The following is a 21,995-nucleotide window of genomic DNA, read 5'->3' as shown; positions in this document are numbered from 1 at the left end:
TATCTATCTATCTATCTATCTATCTATCTATCTATCTATCTATCTATCTATCTATCTATCTTTCTATCTCTTTCTATGTATCTGTCTTTCTCTCGATGACATATTATATGTTCATACATAAATAGATGTGTAGATATCATCTATATATACACATATATCACTATACGCATATGTAAATTTTATACATATATTTATATGAGAGTATTCTCATTAAGTTAAAAAGTGAGATTATATTAATTTGTTACTTTTTACTTAGAATCATGCAGAGAAAAAATTTGGATTACAGTTTTTTAAAAATTAAAATTTATCCCTTAAAAAATTATAGAGAAAAAAGGAAGCGTTTTCCTTTTACACATTGTATTTACTCTCTACATTTCATATAATTCTTTGGAATATCAGAATACTTAATTGGCTCTAACATCTGTGCCCCAATAGAGTTATAGACTTGTGACTAAATCTTTATATCCTATAGAAAAACAGACTTTAGTTCTCATTGACTGAAGAACAGAAGATCTAATAATTACATAGTTCTATGAACTTTATATCTAAATATCAATGTGTGATTCAGTAGTTGTCCACTGTACCCTACTATTTATATGTGTGCAATAGAATTTATAAAAAAATCAAGCTTATTTTTAATAGGAAGTTATTTCTTATATGAGCACTAAATTCAAGATAATCATATTCCTTTATCTGGAAATCTGATTAATATACTTGTGTGGGCTATTTAAATACTCTTGTTGTTCAATCATTTTTCAGTCATGTCTGACTCTTTGTGATGCCATTTGGGGTTTCCTTGGCAAAGATACTAGAGTGGTTTGCCATTTCTTTTCTTTCTCCAGCTCATTTTACAGATGAGGAAACTGAGGCAAACATGATTAAGTGAAATGCCCAAGGTCACACAGCCAGTGTTTGAGGCAAAATTTGAACTTGGGAAGATAAACTATTCCTGATTTCAGGCTTAGTATTCTATCCACTGTGCTACCTAGGGTAATGCATACACTTGATTTTTTTTTTTTTAGGCAGTTGAGGTAAAGTGACTTGCCCAGGGTCACAGAACTAGTAAGTGTCTGAGACCGCATTTGAACTCAGGTCGTCCTGATTCTAGGGCAGGTGCTCTATCCACTGCACCACCTAGCTGCCCCACTAGAGTTCTTTAAAAGATTAAAATGAGGGACCATTAAGTAGCTAAATACTATCAAAATAGAAAAAACATAGGGGTATTAGAAATATATAATTTACTTCTTTAAATTATTGAATACATTAGTTTTATCACATAGTTAACTACAACCTCAGGGTGTTTTGTTTTGACATTATTGAATATGTCTTAAGGGCATTAGATCCTTTCCCCAGCTGTACCCTTACAATACATTAGATAGCCAGATGTTTCCATTGGATCAATGGAAACCCACCTCTATCTTTCCCTCATTGCAATCTGTTACTTCACAAGAATATCCTGGGAAGGGACAGCTAGGTGGCACAGTGAATAGAGTACCAGCCCTGGGATCAGGAGGATCTGAGTTCAAATTTGATTTCAGACATTTAACACTTACTAGCCAGGTGGCCTTGGGCAAGTCACTTAACCCCAATTTCCCACCTTCCCCCCTCTAAAAAAAAAGCAAAGAATATTCTGGGAAGCAAATGGAAGGGAAGCTTTATTGCTTGAGTTCATCTTATAGTCTATGCTTAAAGTAGAAACTAGAGGCTTCCCACCCCTGTTTCTGGAAGAGTATACTAATCAAGTCACATATTCTAATGTTTATGTTCCCAAAACAAAGGTTTCCAATACCTGAAGCACTTATGATTTCAACACTGTGGCTATTTTCTCCATCAATAATACAAATGGCAACTGCTCGGTGAATTGTTGTAGTGAATGGACTTTTAATAATTGCTATAGCCTCACCCCCACCCCTGAAAAAAAAAGCTCATTATATCCTGACTAATCTAGCAATTAGCTCCTACAAATTTTTGCTAAGGTGGTTTTTGGACAACACACATAGCAATTTTCTGGGCCTGTACACATAGCATTTCTTGTTTGATAGGACCTGCCAAAACTTTTCTTCTATTGGCATAGTATTTAAGGACTCCAGGTCACCTCTATGCCATGGTATGTGGTATCAGAATAGGGTTTAGCAGAATTTGCCATAGAATTAACATAATACTTCTGTACATACTGATTAAATTTTCAAAAAAAAAACAATGACATCTGTAGTCATGCTTAGAATTTCAACTTTGTTCACTCCATTTGTACACTTGCAATTTCTTCAAAATTGCAAACTCTCTTGCTAATTAGCATATCATTACTAGAACTACTGTTACATGACATCTGCCCAAGTTAGCCTTCTACCCTTTAACCCATTCATTTGCCAAACTTGAGTATATTGCACCTGTCATCAAGTAATACACTTATACTTACTTTCTCTTCCTTAAGTGGTCATCATGAACTAAATGCCTAGAATGGACGGTATTGGCAATTCCCTCGATATTTTTCCTTTCACATGTATTGAAGCTTTGATTGCTTTTCTCCTTCTTTGGACATATCTTTACAATTTGAAAATTTCTTCATGGACTTGTAGAATTCAAGAGTTAAAGGGTCATGTGACCCAATCTAAAGCATGAATCACTTTAATATCAATGATGAGAAGTCACATATATGTGTGTGCACACTGTCCACCTGACCTTCAGGATTTGAAAGAGCTTCAATAGCTTTAGAATTGGATGTCTTCCACAGCTTATTTTTATGTGGTTTTTGGGTAGATGGGAAGTAACTCTGAGACCAACTCTTTCATCTTACATATGAAGAAACTGAAGTCCAGGGAATTAAAATAACTTACTCGAGGTCACACAAGTAAAAGGAAGATTTAAATCCAAGACCTCTAACTCCAGCACCACTACTCTTAGGTGTTATATCAGAAAAAAAATCTCTCTCAGATTGATATGTTAATAGCACTGAATATACCTGCTATACCAAAAACTGTACAAAAATAAGACCTAGTATTTGTATAGTGTCTTAAGGTTTACAAAGTGCTCCATAGTTGATCCTCATAACAACTCTTAATTATGTGCTGTCATTATCTCCATTTTACAGATGAGGAAAGTGAGGCTGCCTTTTTTTTCAAGTTTCCATTCATCTAGTTCAGGCTCAACAGTCCACAATATTTCAGTTGTTGTTGTTGCTGTTTGTTTCTTTTTCTGTTTTAATGCTTCAGTTAAGCCAAAATCCTGGTTAAGTGACTTGTCTAGGATTACACAGCTAGTTAGCATCTGAGAAAAGATTTCAACTCAGGAGGTCCTGATTTTGAGTCCAGCATCCTATACACTATATCACGTACCTGCCTCAAGAGATTCTCCCAAGAGCATAGTACTTTTCAAGCACCATGTTACTTCCAGAGCTGTATAGATAACATTGGACTTAATAGAATTCATAACTTTTTGCTTGGAGGAGAGTGGTTGTCATCTGGAGCCAAACATAAATAGAGGCTATGAGAGAGTGCAACCAAGCATGTCCCTTAGAAAGGCTAGTAGTTCATATTGTTCCTGGAATACAAAAGGATACCAAATCTTTCAGTATCTCTGTTCTTTAATTGTGTTTTGCATCTGTAAATATAAAAACAGGTTCCATTACTATGTGTCACTTTGAATAACAGTTTTGTTATGTTTCTAAAGAACATAAAATGATTGTTTCTATTTAGTGGCAAATATCTCTTTTAAAATGAATTGTATTTATTGAAGAACTATTCATGCTGCCATGTTTTACAAGATCATTATTTCTCAAGCTGAAATTACTTAGTTAAATAATGGCTTGAGATATTCTTTCCTAAGTTTTGAAAACCTAAAATAAAGACATCTTAGTGTTATAGAATATTTAAAATGATAAATCACTCTCATATAATTAGCATCAACTTAAAGAGTATGATTATGGTACTCATCAGCCAAGAATTCCAGAATTCAGGTTTAATCAACTTGCTTCAATAATCCACCTGTTCTGAATTTCATAGTCCAAATATTTTGCCATGAATGTACAAACATTATGATGGAGACTAGCAGAAGTCAAGTAGGACATCTTCACTGAAGCAACTAGAACTACACTAGAAGTTAAATATTGTAATCATTGGAGCCTCACGGTATTTCTTGTCATAAGCTTCTGCCTTTAATTTAATTCTTTATCATACTGTTTCCATTGTATGAAAATCATTACATATTGTGCTTTTCAAATATCATGGGATTCTGTTTTTTTATAAGTGTGCAGACTAAGTGAAACCACTTTAATAGCACCAACCCAGAATTGTGTTAGTTTGTCATGGGTCCCCTCTCTACATTCCATGGCCCTTTCCTGGACTGCTACTTTAATAATATACATGATGTCTTTCCTGTATGAACTTTTGGAAGTTTTTGAAACTTTAATGTTTTTCAAAGAGGTAAATCAACTTACCACATAGTTTTGCAGAGATAGTCTAGGAAAAAAATTCAGTTTCCTGACTCCAGGGCTGGTGCTCTATTCACTGTGCCATCTTGATACCCCCCAAAAAATTCAGTCTCAAAATCTCATTGAGGGACTTTCTTAGATGGGTGACATGTCCTATTAGATATCTTAATGTAATTACAGAATATAATTTATTATATTTTCAGTGGCAACAGTTTGAGAAACACACACACATATACACACATCTGAAAACACTTTTCATCGGTTATAGAAGAGCCTTTGATATAAAATATAACATAAAATCTATTGTTTCATAATTAGAAAAGTAATAGAGCTGACCTTACTGGTTCACAATAGAACTTTGTGGTTGCTATATGGAGGTACAAAAATGTCATGTTCTTTTGTGAAAGAATTAACAAACCTCTAATATGTAAGCCATTCATTCACACTTTTCCCCAGGTGCACAACTTACTATTTTATATGCTTTCCCATGTCATTTCTTTAAATTGACCCAAACATTGTGCTTTCTATTGGAAAAATATCAAGTTATGAGTTTTGCAGTTCCATTTAATCCAGTAAGTATGTCCTATCTTTATACATAAATCTTTGCTTTGGTCAAAAAATGATTAAATAATGTGGCCACCATGTATGGGGGCTTTCTTCCATACTAAAAGTTTCTTTCTATCCTAGATAGTCCAAAAATTTATGTGACTCTGCTCTACAGCATAGCAATCTGACTCAGAGGATGTTTAAATTGATATTTTGTGGTACCAGAGACTGCATGGAGTCAGAGTGTGAGTGATACAGCACCTTGTCAAATTGCATTTGAATTAAATTTCAGTGTGGAGAGCTGCATGGATACATTAACTGAAATTTCCACAATGAAGATTTTTTTTTCCTCTAGAGGCACATGATCAATTCTCATACAAGATCATTTTCCTTTAGGTTTAGGGAATAATTTAGAATTGAGGGCATCGGACCTTTCTCTGAGGTCCAGGCATTTTTTTTCTGGTCCTGATTATGAAAACCTGACATCTATAGCAAACCTGTGACATTTCTACATATATTTATATGTGTATCTAAGGAAAGTGGCTATGAATTGGTAACATAATGGTGTTTCGCTGGGCAAAACTGGGTTTTGCCCTCACAGTATTTCTCAGTTATGGAATCACACAGGCAGAACATTTTCATCAGTTGCACTGAATCTCTGGGCACTGAATTGAAGCTCTGTAATCAGGTTTTTATATAATTTCCCAAAGCAAAGTCAATAAAGACCAACTTTTTTTTTCCTTTTCCTGACGTTGATGTTCTGTAAGAATACAAGTAGTGTCAGGTTGTCCTGGTTCGGGCTCTCCTGAGATTTCTTTCAGTTTGTACTCTTCAAAGGAATCACTGACAAACAATTCAGAAGAGAATTAGAAATCCCTGAAATAACATTATATCATCAATTGTATAGTTTAGAATGCCTCTCTATTCTCTTACCTTGGTGCTTCCTAGTTTTATCTCCATTAACCTCTTGACTTTGGAATAAACATTCATTGAGAGCTACCTCCTTTGTTGGTACAGTTAACTTGAAAGGTTAGTGGAAAGTGGATGCTAGTTTGACCTGTTTTATCAACATTAGATGAGTCTAATTGTTCCTTAGAAATAAGACTTTTGCCCCATTTTGTCCTTTTCAAATTTGTCTAGTCGTTGGCTGTCAAAATGTGAAACTTCAGGCTTAAATAGTAACTCAAAATGCAGATTTTTCAACTTTCCATTCATCTGGTGCAGGTTCAACAGTCTATAACATTTCAGTTTTTTTTTTTTAATACTTCAGCTTAGCCAAAGTCCTGGGCTTGGATTGTATGCCTTGAATTGTTTCTCTTTCTCTATCTCTCTCTCTCTCTCTTTCTCTTTCTCTCTGTCTCCCTCTCCCTCCTCCTCACCTTGTAAATAGCGAAAAAATATTAGTATAAGCTTGCTTTAAAAAGCCATATTTAAATTCTTACAGGAAAAAATACATTTATATGTAATTGTTGAAGAGGTTTTGTTCTCTTTATACCTACATGTTATATGACTGTAGCAAAATATTACTTCTGTCAGAATAAGTTTGGATTGTGCAGGGATTCCACCAGAGAAGCTCTTTCAGAATGATGTTTAATCAGCACTTTCACTTTGTAGTGTTGATGTAGTGTGTGTTGTAGTGACTGTCTTTTCAGAAATTATATCTCAAATTCTAAAATGTCCATTTATCCTATTGGCAACAATGGTATGTGCTGGGGGAAAAAGCCACTTCTGGGGGCACCTCTGCCTACCTGAGGAAGGCAAGCAGTGAGCCCAACTATGAGGCTAGCATTTGTGCATATAAAATTTAGATTAGCAGATGTTATAACCAAGAGCAAAGTGGCTCACAGGAATATCTGAGAAGGGGTACAGAGGGTTTCATCAGACTCCTAGGAGGGGTCTATATCATAAAAAAGGGTTAAGGAACCTAGCTCTGGAGAATTTCAAAAACTGGCAATGGGCAATGAATTGGAGAAATCATACCTGCCCTAAGTTCTCTCCTCTAGTTTACATCTCTACAGGTTCATCCATCATTTTTCATATGATACAGTTTTTAAGACTTTCTATCCTACAACCTTACTGTTCTTTTTTGCATGTTCTCTACTTTGTCCTAAAAAAAGGGCTCTGCCCATTTCCTTCAGAAAAAGAATGAAGGGCTTGCTCAGTTGCTGACTGGCTGTCAGGAGTATGGTGTGTATACTCATGAAGCTAAGGCACTCTAGGGTGATACCGTGTTTCCCCAATAATAAGACCTATCCCAAAAATAAGCCCTCCCCTTGCTGTGTAAGATTCCTCTAAAATAAGCCCTCCCCCGAAAATAAGCCCCATTGAGATTGCTACTGTAGTGAAGATGATCCCCTGCGCTACAGGCTATATACCTCTGTATGCACCCCCCCCGCCCCCCACCCGGTGAAACGCACACCGCGCTCCGAGCTGCATCCAATCAGAGCTGCAGCAGTGAGCGCGTCATCCTGTTCTTCCCCAGTGATTTGCTTATTGAATAAAGGTACATTTTTTGGTTCACATTTACCTGTTTATTAAAATTGCTGTCAATGTTCATTAAAATAAGCCCTCCCCTGAAAATAAGCCCTCTGGTGTTTTTCTGTCCAAAAAATTTAATAAGACAGTGTCTTATTATCGGGGAAACATGGTACTGAAAGAATTATAGAAGCAAAGAAATAACTTTCCTGTTGTCCTCTGCAGTAGGCTAAGCATGTATCTTGTATTATTTCAGCTCTGGACATCATGTTTTAATGAGCTTTTTTTGAGGACAAAGGAGAGAACATGAAGAAAGGACAACCAGATTGTAGGATAGAGTCTTTAAAAAAGCTATATCATATGAAAAATGATGGATGAATCTGTAGAGATATAAACTGGAGAAGAGAACTTAAGGGCAGATATGATTTCTCCAAATCATTGCCCACTACCAATTTTTGAAATACTCCAGAGCTAAGTTGCTTAAATTTTTTTTAATGATATGGACCCCTCTTGGCAATATGGTGAAGCCCTGTGGACCCCTTCTCAGATAGGTATATTTCAAATGAATAAGATAAAACACATAGGACTATAACAGGAACCAACCATATTAAAATAAAGTTATCAAAATGTTAAAAAAAAAGTTCATGAACCCAAGGTTAAAAACCTATTCTGTTTCATTAGTGAAGCTACTCCTTTCAATGATGACTGATCACAACTCCTCTGCTCCTGTCCATCCTGTGCAACTCTCTTACTTCTGAAAGTTCAACAGAGGGGCTCTACTCAAAATAAATCACTCAGATGCATGAAAAAAAATCTCTTTTGCTAATATATTTCCTTGACATTTATCATTAGCATTTATTTTCCTTCAAAATGCCTTGTTTGTAACGTGCTATTAGCTAGCCTATGTCCAGCAAGGGACTTTTTGTTTCCCCCCCCCTTTTTTTTTGCTTTTTTTTGGAGGTTTAATTGCGGTTAAGTGATTTGCCCAGGGTCACATGGCTAGTTTTTGTGTTAAGTATCTGAGACTGGATTTGAACTCAGATCCTCCTGACTCCAGGGCCAGTGCTCTGTTCATTCTACCACTTAGCCGCCCCTTTGTTTCCCTTTTGATGATGCTCAATTTAATTATTCAATAAGTAGTATTCCATAACTTAAAGTCATGCAACATCCATGAGGGGTCCATGGTATTTAAAAAGTGACTCTTCATTGGGGGAGGGGAAAGAGAAGAAAACAGTATCATTAGAATAATTTCGTAATTTCCCAAAGACAATTCTTCTTACTTTTTTCTTCCAGGTCAGTTCTAAATTAATCTCATTTTCCATTTGTAGTGTTTGACCTAGATGGTGTGTGTGTTGATGGGGGGGAGGGGGTGTCAACATGCACATACTAATTATTTACTAAATTTCAGGCACTGTCCTAGGCACTGGCAATATAAATACAAAAATTAATCAATTCTTGCCCTCCTGCCCTGAAGATCTTACATTATAACAGAGGAGATAATAATACATACATACCCAAGTGTGTGGACAGCGTATAAAATATGAATATAAAATAGCTTTGGGATTCAGGGTACTATTAGAAGGTGGCATCATGAAAGGCTAAATGTAGAAGTTGGCACTTGAGTCTTAAAGGAAGACAGATTCTGAAACGTAGAGTTGCACAGGGAGTACATTTCAGGCTTAAACTACAGCCATGCACAGACACAGATATGGGATATGGAGCATCACATGTCCAGATCAATTAATAGAGCAGTTCAGCTGAATTTCAGTGTACATGAAGGGGAGGAATGTGGAAAGGTACTGGGAAGATTGGAATGAAACATATTGTGAAGAATTTAAATGCCAAAAAGAGAACTTTATATTTGATCCTAGTGATAACAAGGACTCACTGGTGTTTACTGAGTAGGGTGTGTGACATGGTCAGCCTAGGGTGCTTTAAGAAAATATGGAGGATGGATTAATGTAAGAAGAGGCTTGAAATAACAAGATCAAATATTATAGTCATTCTGGGTAGAGGGAATGAGGGTCTGAGCTAGGGTCAGGTCATGTGAGTAGAGAAGAGAATAAACTAGAGATGTGGTGGGGATCAGAACAAGATAACTTGGCAAGTGATCAAAGAATAAGGTGAATGAAACTAATGAGTGAAAGCTGTGGGTCATCCATTAAACTTCACAGCTGTATCTTGTCTAAAACAGTGATCTCCAAAGTAGTAGTACCTGGGCCTCTGTGAAGGTCATTACCCTGGCACCAAGAGCCATGCGGTCATTCAATCAAAGGTTGTATTGAATACCACCTTCCCTAAAACAGATCATCAGCATCATGTTTGTCTCCAATCCAACCACATCTGCTCTCATCCTCATACACTCTTCTATTCCTCCCTCTCTTTCTGGTGTGCAAGCTCCCAACCTCTCTCCCTTTGAGCTTCTAGCCTCTCAGGGCAGTTATAACATAACACCTTACTTGGACACCCTTGAAATTGTTCTTGGACTTAATGTCTTTGGTGTAATGTCATCAGAAATAGATGTCTCTTGGGAATTCCAAGTTCTATGATCATTCCCTACTCAACTTAAATTCTGTTTTATGTGTCCTCCATTACAACAGCAATCATCCATGGTGAAAATGCATCTCTTTGTTTTATGCTTTGCTTAATATACCTAACTTCAGGATGAGATAGACTTCAAACAACAGCCTATTGATTACTTATTTCAAAGAATCTTAACACATACCTGTGAAATACATTATTGGAGGAGAATCTTTAAAGGCAAAATTCAATTCCTCTGAATCAAATACCTTTTCTATGGTAAACAAATAAACACAGCAGAATCTTGTATTCTCTATATTATTCCATCAGTTTTGTGATAGTAAGGATATAGTAGAAAGGATGTGGTCTTATCTAATATGTCACTTGTGAATGTCTATCTGTTTCCTACTAAAAAAACTCATCCAGAATGTCCTCAACACTTATGTACATCATGATTTTAATAACCATATGTATGGGAAAGTAGGTATGTGGGTCAGTCACTGACATTCTTTCTCTTCACATATTTTCAGAGTTGGGAGGGACCTCAATGGTCACTTAGCCCAATCCACACACAAACGGAATAACCACCATAACATACCCAACAAACAGTTGCCTAGGCTCTACTTGAAGACCCCTAAGGAGGAGATACACACCATGCCTTCAGGCAACTCTAATCCTTAATGAGGTCTAAGATTTTTCCCACACCTCTAGAATCTTGGTCTTCCTTCAGATACCTTGATAATTAAATTCCTAACTGACTCCATTTCCCCAGCACACCCATACTCTATGTCTAGACCTCTAGACCTCTTAGTCTAATCCAGCTGTTCTTCTTATCTTTTTTTCTAGTGCCATTACCACTTTCCCTGTGAGAGACTATGATGTAAGCAACCAAATGTAGTTATTCCACTACTTTTGATGTGGACAAGAGGCAGTTCTCTGAACTGTAATGTCCATGAAAACTCTAAAATTCACTGGTCCTTTTTTTGTCCTTACACATAGGTAAATCTAGGTGCCATTTTCATAATGTCTGTTTTGCTTTAAACTTCAATACAACCTGGCCGCAGCCCAATTGGACTTTACCTTTTTTTGCATGCTGAGGTTCAGCCAAACTGTCTTGCTCTTGGTCCTTCATACATGTGGCATCATATTCTAATTCTCTACCTTTGTATTGACCATCCCATAATCTTAGGAAACATTTCTTGGGGTAGCTAGATGGCACAATGAATAGAGCACCGACCCTGGAGTCAGGAGGACCTGAGTTCAAATTTGGCCTAAGACACTTAACACTTAGTAGCCATGTGACCTTGGGCAAGTCATTTAACCCCAATTGCCTTCCCTTCCACCTCCAAAAAGCAAAACAAACAAACAAACAAAAAACTCATTTATTCCAGATCTCTACCTAATAAAGTCATTCTCTTCCTCTAAGATACAACTCAAACATCATTTTCTCCATAAATCCTTTTGTAATCCCCAAATCTCTGGCTCCATCTCTAATAAACTATTTTGTGTTTATTTACTTTGTTCATATTTCTATGCATTCACTTTATGTTTATATGGTATATATTTATACAAGTACTGAGACTACTGGGTGGTACGGCGGATACAGCAGTAGGCCTTAGGAAACCCTGAGTTCAAATTCAGTCTCAGATACTTACTAGCTATATTTCTCTTTACAAGACACTTAATCTCTGTTTGCCTCAGTTTCTTCATCTCTAAAATGAGGACAATACCTGTACCTACGTCTCAGGGTTGTTTTGAGGACCAAATGAAATAATATCTGTAAAATAGTGTTTAGTACATAGTAAATGTTTAATAAAGATGATAGATCAATGTCACTTTTACCACTAAGTGTTTTGGTCTCTGCCTGTGTTATTTTTTATTAATTTACTCAAGAAATGTTTCTTGAAGACTTAGTTCATGGGCACGATCCTGAAGGATTTAATGGTGAATAAAACATAGCTTCTACCCTCATGGAACTTATAGTCTATAGCTTAGAAAATAAAAGTATGGTCAAATGTCATTTTAGTTAATCCATATTTTTTTATGGTGGGTGTGGGGGTCATGTTGTTTAGACTTCAGTTAGTCTCAGCTAACTCTGGTATCCTATATACCTGACCTCCTTATAAGAGTGTAGTCAAGTAGAAGTCTGCAGAAGTTGATTTCCCTACAAATAATCTGATTTATCCTGCCTCTCAGGCAGCATAGCTCTTCCCTGACATTTTTCCTGTTAGCTGTCATTCCCCCCTCAGTCTGATTCTAGCATTCTTCAGTTCCTTATTGGTTTTTTACATTTACTTTTCAGGCTGAAAAGAGATCGTTGCCCCCAATTCTGTGCTTTAACTAAGAATATCTGTCCCAGGTATCCTGAGTTACTATCAGACTTATTTCAAGAGAACTGTCTGAAACATTAATAAAGACTCCACAAATCAATCTTTGAAAAAGCAAATCACTTAATATGATTTAGCTTGATTATGTCATACTAGAGGCAGCTATGTGATTTATATATCTTTGACTAAATGTATCAGTTAAGAAGTTTGGCCTTAGAAATTATAATGACTAGTTTGATTATACTGTGATTCACATGGTTGTAAGCAATGGGCATAGCAGTAGTGCCGGGTAGTTAAAAAAATCCCTAGATCTGGAGTTTAGAAGACATATATCCAAATCCCAAGTCTGCCATTTACAACCTTTGGGATCTTGGATACCTTCACCTGTCTAGTCCTCTGTTTACCCATCTCTAAAATTAAGAGATAGGACAAGACTTCTAAGGTAACTTCTAAGTAAAAAAATGTGAATGTATATATAGGTTCACTGCTTTTCAAGTCACTATCTGCCTCTCCCTACACCCATCCATAGAGTAGCAAAATAGTAGAAAGTGGATTAAATAATTATTTAAAAACAAGAGGATAGGTAATAATGTCAACTAGGCAAATTATAGATGTGTATGGCATACTTCTACATCACCAAAAACACCATCTGTCAAATAGAACATACCCTAGACAGGATATAGGTCCCTCAAAGACTAATTTTCATCCCTAGGCAGAAGAGATGTTCCTATGGAACATCAGTCTGACATTTGTAAGGGCTTCTATTTACACACACATACAAAGTCAGCACCAAGAAATGGCAACTCTGTAGATAACCTTAGTACCAGCTTGCACAAATGAAACACCATTTTTTACATGAATTCCTGAATTTTGTTAGGAGCCTGTGCTGCACCTGCATTTTTTATAGGCCTGGCTAGTTCAGCCTGAAGACAGAAAATTAGGCCCTAGTGCTGAAGATGAAACTTTTTAGGCATTAATACTGAATCATCACATCTTTTCCACATTGAAATAAGATAACTTGGCTTGTTTCTAATATGTTTCCTAATTCTATAGAAAAAAATGCTTTCTTCATAGTAAGTTATTGGTGCTCCTATACAATTAGATAATTTTTTTTCATAATTCCCCCTTATTAACTAACTGCCTTTTCTTTGGCTCATTGAAATTCTCGATGCAGTATGTGACCTTTATTAATTTTAATATTTATCTAATATTGTAATTTCTTTATCAAATATTGCATTATATTGTCATGTTAGTAACTCTGCTAGTACTGGGGCAGGATTTATGGATCACATTTATTTTATATCTAATTTGTAATGTTCCAGATATGAGTTTGTTATCTAATGCATTAGAGTTGTCCAGATGAATGTCAAATGGGTTTTACAGATTCATCCAAGATTTGAAATCAGTTGATCACATGGAAAGTCTCAAGTGAACAACTATTAGTGACAACTGGGGAAATCTGTGATATGATAGAACATGTGGCAAAGTCCCCAAATGGACTAGAATCCCTGTGACAGGATTATATCAAGGTGAAAATTCAGTTCAAAATTACCTTGAGACCCTTTTATTGTACTCTGTGTTGTGGCTTCATGATGTTTGATATACAGAACATAGACTGGTGAGTGATAAAAGACTAAATGGTATTTCACTCTGGCTTGTGGCTAGAATAAAAAGGTTGGATTGCTAATGCTTGTGAAATTCCTCACAAGTCAGTTTCCTGCTATTTAAATATATCAAAAGAGATAGACCCCAAATGATGAGCTCCTGGATTAGTGAATCCAAAATATGTGCTAGGTAATATTTCTGTAAAAACTATTAATATATTTATCTCCCTACTTATTTATAATTATATATTTAAGTATATATTTATAAATAAAAAATATAATTAAAAAATATATATATATATATTTATCTTCCTACCTCTGCAAGAAAGTCAGGGGTGTCAGGGTTTAATTCCTCTCTCTGCATTTGAATTCATTCACATTTCTTTTACAACCTTTCTGGAGACAATGTATAATGAATCATTAGCATTATTATTATTTCCGCTACAGTCAAATGGCACAACAACACTTAGCAAAAGTGGGATTTGGAGGGGGAGAATTACATTATCCATTCAGAATAATTTCCTACTCTAATATAAATGTTGCTCAGGATAGAGCTTTGAAATGGATACTGATTCTTTAAATTCTTTCCTGTCTGTTTCAGGAAATAGTGAGATCCTGTTGATATGAAAGTACAATGTGTCTAAAGTTCACTTCTAAACACTCTGCTCTTTGCAGTGAAAGTCATCTGCATTCTCTTTATAATTCTGAGCCACAAGAGATCTGCCTAATCTTGGAGATCTGATCCCATATCATTCAGAAAAAAAAAAAATCCTTGATAATAATTCTACCATTCAGATCACTGAAAGCTGTGAAGCCTTATAGCTTCTGTCATCTTAAAAAAGAAAAAAAAATACTGTGAGGCAGGGGAATAAGTCCTTGGATTATGGGTTTGGAGATTTAGTTGTTTGCAAATATAAAATGATTATTACTATTATTATTCAAGTTCTTAATCAACGAAAGCAAATGGCATCTGTTTGTTATCATTCTTTTTACAGAAGACAAAGGCTCCTGTCCCCATGGTGCTGACTGCTGGCCCCAAGTGGCTTCTGGATGTGACTTGGCAAGGAGCAGAAGACAACAAAAACAACTGCATTGTGTACAGCAAAGGTAAACACAAGATGATTTTCTTTCTTTGGAAGGCATTAATGAAAGTATTGAAACCTGCCTATTGCAAAACCCATAGCAGCAGCAAATGGACTGACCTGTAAACAAGGCAAAAAATATGGGCCTCTCTTCTGCACATGTATGTCTTCACATTCCTATTTTCTTTTTATTAAAGTGAAGGAATACTGGTGTTTTTAACATGTGAAATATACAGTATAAAATATTGTAAAATAATTTATATACTGTGTCACCCATTTATTTGACACAGCATATTAGTTTCCTTCTGGATACATATTCTTTTATCAGTTTCACCCTTCAGTATAGTAATTGCATACTGTCAGTTTCATCAATTAATGAGGTCTCAGATTCCTACTTTGGGGCATAAACTTAAATGAATTCTCCTTGAAATATAACTGTCCATATAAAGTTGCATGGTTTCACGTCATATTCACTTGCAGATTACTTAAAATTGTTTATGAGATTGATTAGATTTACTAGTTATTTTAGATACCTTGACCACTCTAGGCTTCAGTTTTCTCCTCTGTAAAAACTAGTTAATAAGACTTACACAGAGTTTCCAGGGAAATCAAATGAGATGATGACTTGGGAAGTGTTTGATAATCATAAGGCACCAGAAATGTAAGTTGCTGTTATTAATGAGTGGTATTTATGTATCACTTTAAGGGGCAGCTAGATGACACAATCAGTAGAGCACTGGGTTTAGAATTGGGAAGACTCCCCTTCCTGAGCTCAGACACTTATCATTTGTGCCATCCTGGGCAAGTCAACTTAACCCTGTTTGCCTCAGTTCCTCATCTATAAAATGAGCTGGAGAAAGAAATGGCAAACTGTTCCAGTATATTTGTCAAGAATACCCCAAATGGGCTCACGAAGAGTCAGTCACAACTGAAACAACTCAACAACAGCAAATATATAGCACTTTAAAGTTCGCAAAGCACATTATGATTACTATCTCACTTGAGCCTGGTAGGCGCACATTTTCTTACCATTATCATGTTAACTTCAACTCTTAGATTATGCCAATATGATCACTCAAGGGGAACTCAGATTCCTACTATAGACACAGACTAGATAGTAGAATAGCTATGATTATCACCATTTTACCAATGAGGGAACTAAGTTTCATAAAGGTCAAGTGACTTGCACATGACTTCTCTGTTAATGTCAGAATTACAATTTAAATCCAGGTCTCCATGACTCCAAGTTAAGATGCTCTCCATTATACCAGACAGCTTCATTTATTAATATAAATGAAGACTTAGGGGTAGGTAGGTGGTGCAGTAAGTAGAGCACCAGCCCTGGAGTCAGGAGGACCTGAGTTCAAATCTGGCCTCAGACACTTAACATGTACAAGCTGTGTGACCTTGGGCAAGTCTCTTAACCCTAATTCCCCTGCCTTCCCCCCTCCAAAAAGACAAAACACAAAACTATGTATATATACTGTTTATATATAATATATAAGTATATACTATATATGTTTATATATATAATATGTAAGATATATATAAGATAAATGTATAAATGAAGATCAGACTTATTGCCACAGAGTTCTTTGGCCTCAGCAGCTCACAAAACCCTACAAAATCTTTTTGTAGATGGGGTCACAATTTTCATCAGTGAAGAGAATACTTAAACTAAACACATCCTTGATCTTTTGAAGCACTGAGGTATCAGACCCAAACATTAGAAGGGTTCAGAATCTTTTCCTGTGCATATACTTATGGGAAAAACCAATGTGGAAAAGGGAAGCCATTGGGCTTATATTGTGCTTTGTATATTTGCTTGTTGAGCCATTGGAATGCATCATGGAATGTTGCTACATCCTGAGGACAGCAGAGGTAAAACGTAATGATGTCATTGTCACAGGACATACAAAAACAGCTTAGCATGAGCATGTGTTTAGCTTTTTTTTTTTTAGCACTTTCACAGTGAAATTACCTAATCTGGCTTTAGAGACTTTCCATCAATTTCTCAATGTTAGTTCTTTGTTAGTATTACTATACCTCAGCATTTAATTTCTTTTTGGTTTTATGTCTAACAAATAAACCTACTGAGATTAAAGATTTATTTTTTTTCTGAAGTGACCATTTCCACATTCAGGCATTCAGACAAATAAGCACCCCTATCAATATATTAGCATACAAAGTGCTAATCATACCATCAAAGGGTCTTAAAAACTTACTAGAAACAATTACAACTTGTTCCTATAGTCATTACAATTTGTACACTTATAAGAGGATTGCCTTTAAACTGCCACAAGTTTTTGAAAGTGGAATCTCTGAAAAGAGGGAATTTGCATGTTTAAAATCAGTAGGGACCCCAGGGTCTGATATATTCTTTTCCCTTGTATAATTACCAAACTCTTACCCATTAATTTTCTAACCTGAAATACCTGCAATACAGTAGGAGCAGGTACTCATCTAGAAGAGAGACCAAACAACCTCCTAGGAATGTCAGAATGATCCATCAACAAAGACTGCATCCTCCAAAAAGATACTTCCAATTGGGTGCCCAGACTAAGAGAATAAAGAATTAGAAATAGATCATGACCACCTTGTTGGGGGCGAGTTTCCCGAGGGAAAGCTTTCTTGGGTCTCACAGAAGGCTAAGATTAGTCACAAAAGGGAAGGATTCAAAACCATCAAGGGAATCCTAAAGATGATAGTCTGTGGATCTGTGTTGACTGATGCCATATGGCCTATAAGGAGCCTGGAACTATGGGGTGGAAAACTTCAGGTGCTGCAATCTCACCTTGACTCTAGATGTTTTTATCATGCAAACTTGGGCATGTTGCTTCAGTTCTCTAGGCTTTTGTTTCTTCATCAGTAAAAAGAAATATATGGACTAAATGACCACTGAGAACCCTTCCAACTTTAAATCTATGAGTCTATGATTTTTTAGGCTTCATGAAATTGGAGCAAGACAACTTATATTGTCTGGTTCACAGATATTTCTCAATTCCTTTGCACCATCATTTTGCCTGTAGGCATAAACATTAGTGACTATGCTGACTAGTGCAAGAGTCATTTCTGGCCCTCCATGCATTTGCTTTTTAGCTAGAAAAATGAAGTGGTTTGTCAGACCTATGTAATGTAAATTAAGACAGGTTTCCTTCATATTTGTGAATAAAATGAAAAAAATATATAGCCTCTCAGTTGAAAAAAACCCTCAGGTCTTGCCATTTCATAGTATTTCCTTTTGTAACACTGACTGAACACTCAATCCTCACCTACTAAATCATTTAAGAAGCATACTGGCTTCTTAAAACAAAACTAAATATGAGGAAAAGAAAAAAAATGAAGAACTTCACAGGCTTTAATTTCCATTTTGCACAGCAGCAGCTCTTTGTTTCCAACTCCATTCCTTCACTTTATGTTATTTTACTGCCTGCTACCCCCTTGTCATATTAAAGCAAAAAGGTATGTGAATTTCTATGATGTTATAATTCTATGCACTTCCTCTTCCTTTCCCCCTCCCTTCTCTCCCCTGTCCCCATTCCATATGTTGTCATTTCAGGAAGTGATTAGCTTACCCAAGCACATGTGAAATGTTTGGTTATTTGTGTTGCAATTATTTTCAAAAGACTCCAGATAATTTAGGGAAGAATAATTTCCCTTCTTTCTTGGAATAGAAAAAAAAAGAAAGAAAAGGTTGAACAAGTACCTGATGAAAAGTCAGTAGGATGTCTAAGTCTTTAGTGTGTTGTAGGAACACAGGAGTGGCATGCTTGCTCCTAAGATCTGCTGCTGCCTCTGAGCATTAGAGATTGGCAGGCACGCTGCTGATAAAAGTGAGCCTGACCCTTAGCATGAAAAACGTGTGCCTTATTCTACAGATGAGTTTCTCCAGGGTTGTTTCATATTTTATATGCAGCTATGTGTGGGATGACCCTATGTAGCAATGCAAACTATGCACCTCCTTTTCACATTTTCGAATACTAATGCTAACACATAACGAGTTCACTCAGGTTTTTTTTTTCTGTTTTGAAAATCACAGGATTGAAGCTTTAGCTTCCTCTGTGCGTGTTTGCTCACTTGATTCCTAAGATGTGTGTAATATCCATCCCATTGCCTGGTTTTCCATGGGTAGACTTGGCCAAATAACTTCCACTGTGTCTCGACTTCCGATTTCTAAATTATCCTTGAGCCCCCAAATCAATTTTAGCTGGTGGGAAATGATTCCTGGACTCCATGCCGGGAAAATACTTAGAAAGAGCAGAACTTCTTATATTATCATAAACTTCAGAATGTGGAACCAACATTCTCCCTAAGGGTTTCCATGGTGTTGCCTGTGATGACTCTTATGTTCTGCAAAGAAAAGAGAGTATTTTTTTTTCCTTTTGTGATAGAGAAGGTGAGGTAGGTCATTCAAGTTGGGTGACCTGAACTCACTGAGGGGAAATAGAGTCTCTCTTGCCATCTGCTTTCTTATTTTGTGTGTTTTAGTCCAGATATGTCATTTCATCAGTATAAGGAAAATCCTATAGTGCAAACTCTCCAGTGACAGAGATTAGCAACTCCTCTGCAACTTACATATATAGAGAGAAGCCTGGAGCACTTGGATGTTAAGTGAATGGCTCACAGTTGCTCAGATATTTTCTTTGAGAGGTTAAGACTCAAGCCTGAGATTTCCTGACTCTGAGGATGACTTTCTAATCATTAAACCAGACTGTCTCACTACTATTGTGCTTCAATTTTCTATTAATTGTTTTTGTTCTATACTTACCAAACTGAATATTATCCTTGGTTTAAGAAAAAATAGAAGTCTATTATCTATTCCTGTTTCCCATACCCTCAAAACATCAGTCTCTGCTTTCTTGAAGCTTCCCTTTGTCTCTAACATGGGTCTTTTGTGGTCCTTAGCTTCCATCACAAGCCTCAGCTAATCCTGAGCTTTCATCTTCCTAATCTTATTCTTACAGATCTGTTCCTGCTCTTTCACTCTTTTGTATTTAGCCCTTGTTTATTTTCTCTGTCCTCTATATTCCATGTAGAACATTAGGGAACATCAACAGTTAAGGATCATGATATTGATGAGAATGTCTTTCCTTTGCTTTTCCTGGAGCTGAACATCTTGTGTAGGATACCCAGGTGCTAAGGAGTATCCCAGAGTTCAGTAAGGAAGCATTCCTGTTTACCATCAGAGTCAGCCCCCATTTCAGAATTCCCACCAGTTATGAGATGCACCTACCTGATTGGATACTGATTTCTCTCATCCATAATCTTGCCTGAGGAAACTCAATGCATTGTTCCACTCATCCACTGGCACACTGCCCCTTCATTGGTTAGGAAACATCTTGCCTGACATTGATCCTCTAGGTTCTCTAGGATTTAATTTCTGCCCTGCCATATAGCCCTCATTATTTGACTTGCCATTGTACCTAAAGAACTTCTACTGTCCACCAACTCTTTGCTAATGTTTCTTCACTGTCCTCTGAGGTCAGTATTATGTAATGCATTGATCAATGTTTTGAAGTTTTAAAAAATATTTTCTTTTGCATTATTGGCTTATCTATACTCTTATTTTTCCAAAGTCTTCATAGTTAACTCCACCAAAGACTAGGTTTCTGATTCCTGGAATTTACCTATGTAGATTTGTATTAGTTGAAGTAAAAGTTATTTAAAAATCTAGCAATTAGCTGGGATGTGGAAAAGTTGGCCAAAAATGGGGAGAAGAAGAAGGGAATAAGCAGTTATATAATGCCTACTATGGGGGCGGCTAGGTGGCACAGTGAATAGAGCACCAGCCCTGGAGTCAGGAGGACCTGAGTTCAAATCCAGCCTCAGGCATTTGACACACTTACTAGCCATGTGACTCTGGGCAAGTCACTTAACCCCAATTGCCCTCCAAAAAGCCAAAAAAAAGTAAAAATAAAACCTACTAAGAGTCAGGCACTGTGGTAATAAGCATATTACAAATATTATCTCAATTATTCCTTACAACAACCCTGCAGGGTATGTGCTGTTATTATCCCCATTTTAGAGTTGTGGAAATTGAAGCAAACAAATGTTAAATGGATTTTCCCAGGTCATAAGTCAATACCTATTCAAAGTCAAATTTGAACTCAGTTCTTCCTGACTCCAGGCCCAGTAGTCTATCTATTGTGCTATCTAGCTGGAATTTGGGAATCCAACTTTAAGGCAACCATTTTTAAAAACCTACTTTACATACATGTAAGCACAGTTACTGGCTTTGCAGGTTCACTCCAATTTAAGAACATCTAGTATATAAAAGCCCAAATCTAGAAAATGGGTAAATTAAAGAACAGCTAATTAACATATTCCTGTTTGGAAGTTCTTCAAATTGTAAGCTCATTTAAAATGAAATTTAAAATATAATTTGTATGATAATTGTATTTATGTGCATTTTTCCTAAGAAAATATCATACATGAAATGAGGCACACCTGGAAAATTTAAAAAAAAAACATATTTAATCTTCAACCTCTTCCTCTCTCCTAGTTCTTTCCCTTCTGCTATCAAGCATGCCCAAGTCTCCTCCATCATCCTTAAAAAACCTTCACTCTCCTGTTCCCTCAAACTAATATTTTATGTCTCAGCTCTGTTTCTCAGACTCCTTGAAAAACCTGTCTACTCTAATTGACTCTACTTCCTCTCTCACCCTTTGTAATTTGGGCTACATTCCTATCACTCAACTAAAACTGCTCTCTTTAAAGTTACCAGTTATCTTTCAAATGCCAAATCTGAATGTCTTTTCTCAGTCCTCATTCCTCTCAACCTGTCTGCTGCTGCATATGATGCTGTTAATTCTCATCTCCTTCTGGCTACTCTTTCTTCCCTGAGTTCCCATAACACTACTTTTTTGTGGTTCTCCCACTTGTCTGACCACTTCATTTCAGCTTCCTTTGGTGGCTCATTATCCATAAAACACTCATTAACTGTGTGTGTTCTCCAAATTTCTGTCCTACTCTCTCTCTCTCTCTCTCTCTCTCTCTCTCTCTCTCTCTCTCTCTC

General features: G+C 36.4%; 1 protein-coding gene across 2 annotated transcripts in view; it reads left to right on the top strand.

Annotated features, from left to right (window-relative positions):
- ZFPM2 (zinc finger protein, FOG family member 2) overlaps window positions 1-21,995 on the top strand; it is a 588,101-nt gene that overhangs the window by 391,360 nt on the left and 174,746 nt on the right. For both annotated transcript variants that reach the window (XM_069080910.1, XM_069080909.1), the window contains one exon: window positions 14,894-15,005. In XM_069080910.1, the coding sequence (XP_068937011.1) occupies window positions 14,894-15,005 (112 nt within the window). The remainder of the gene's footprint in view (window positions 1-14,893; window positions 15,006-21,995) is intronic.

This window comes from Petaurus breviceps, unplaced genomic scaffold (genome assembly GCF_028583685.1).
Source record: "Petaurus breviceps papuanus isolate PSGF00001 unplaced genomic scaffold, PetGlider_PUasm1.0 98, whole genome shotgun sequence".
NCBI lineage: Eukaryota > Metazoa > Chordata > Mammalia > Diprotodontia > Petauridae > Petaurus > Petaurus breviceps.
Note: the sequence above shows the minus strand (reverse complement) of the source record. Positions and strands in the feature narration are given on the sequence as shown.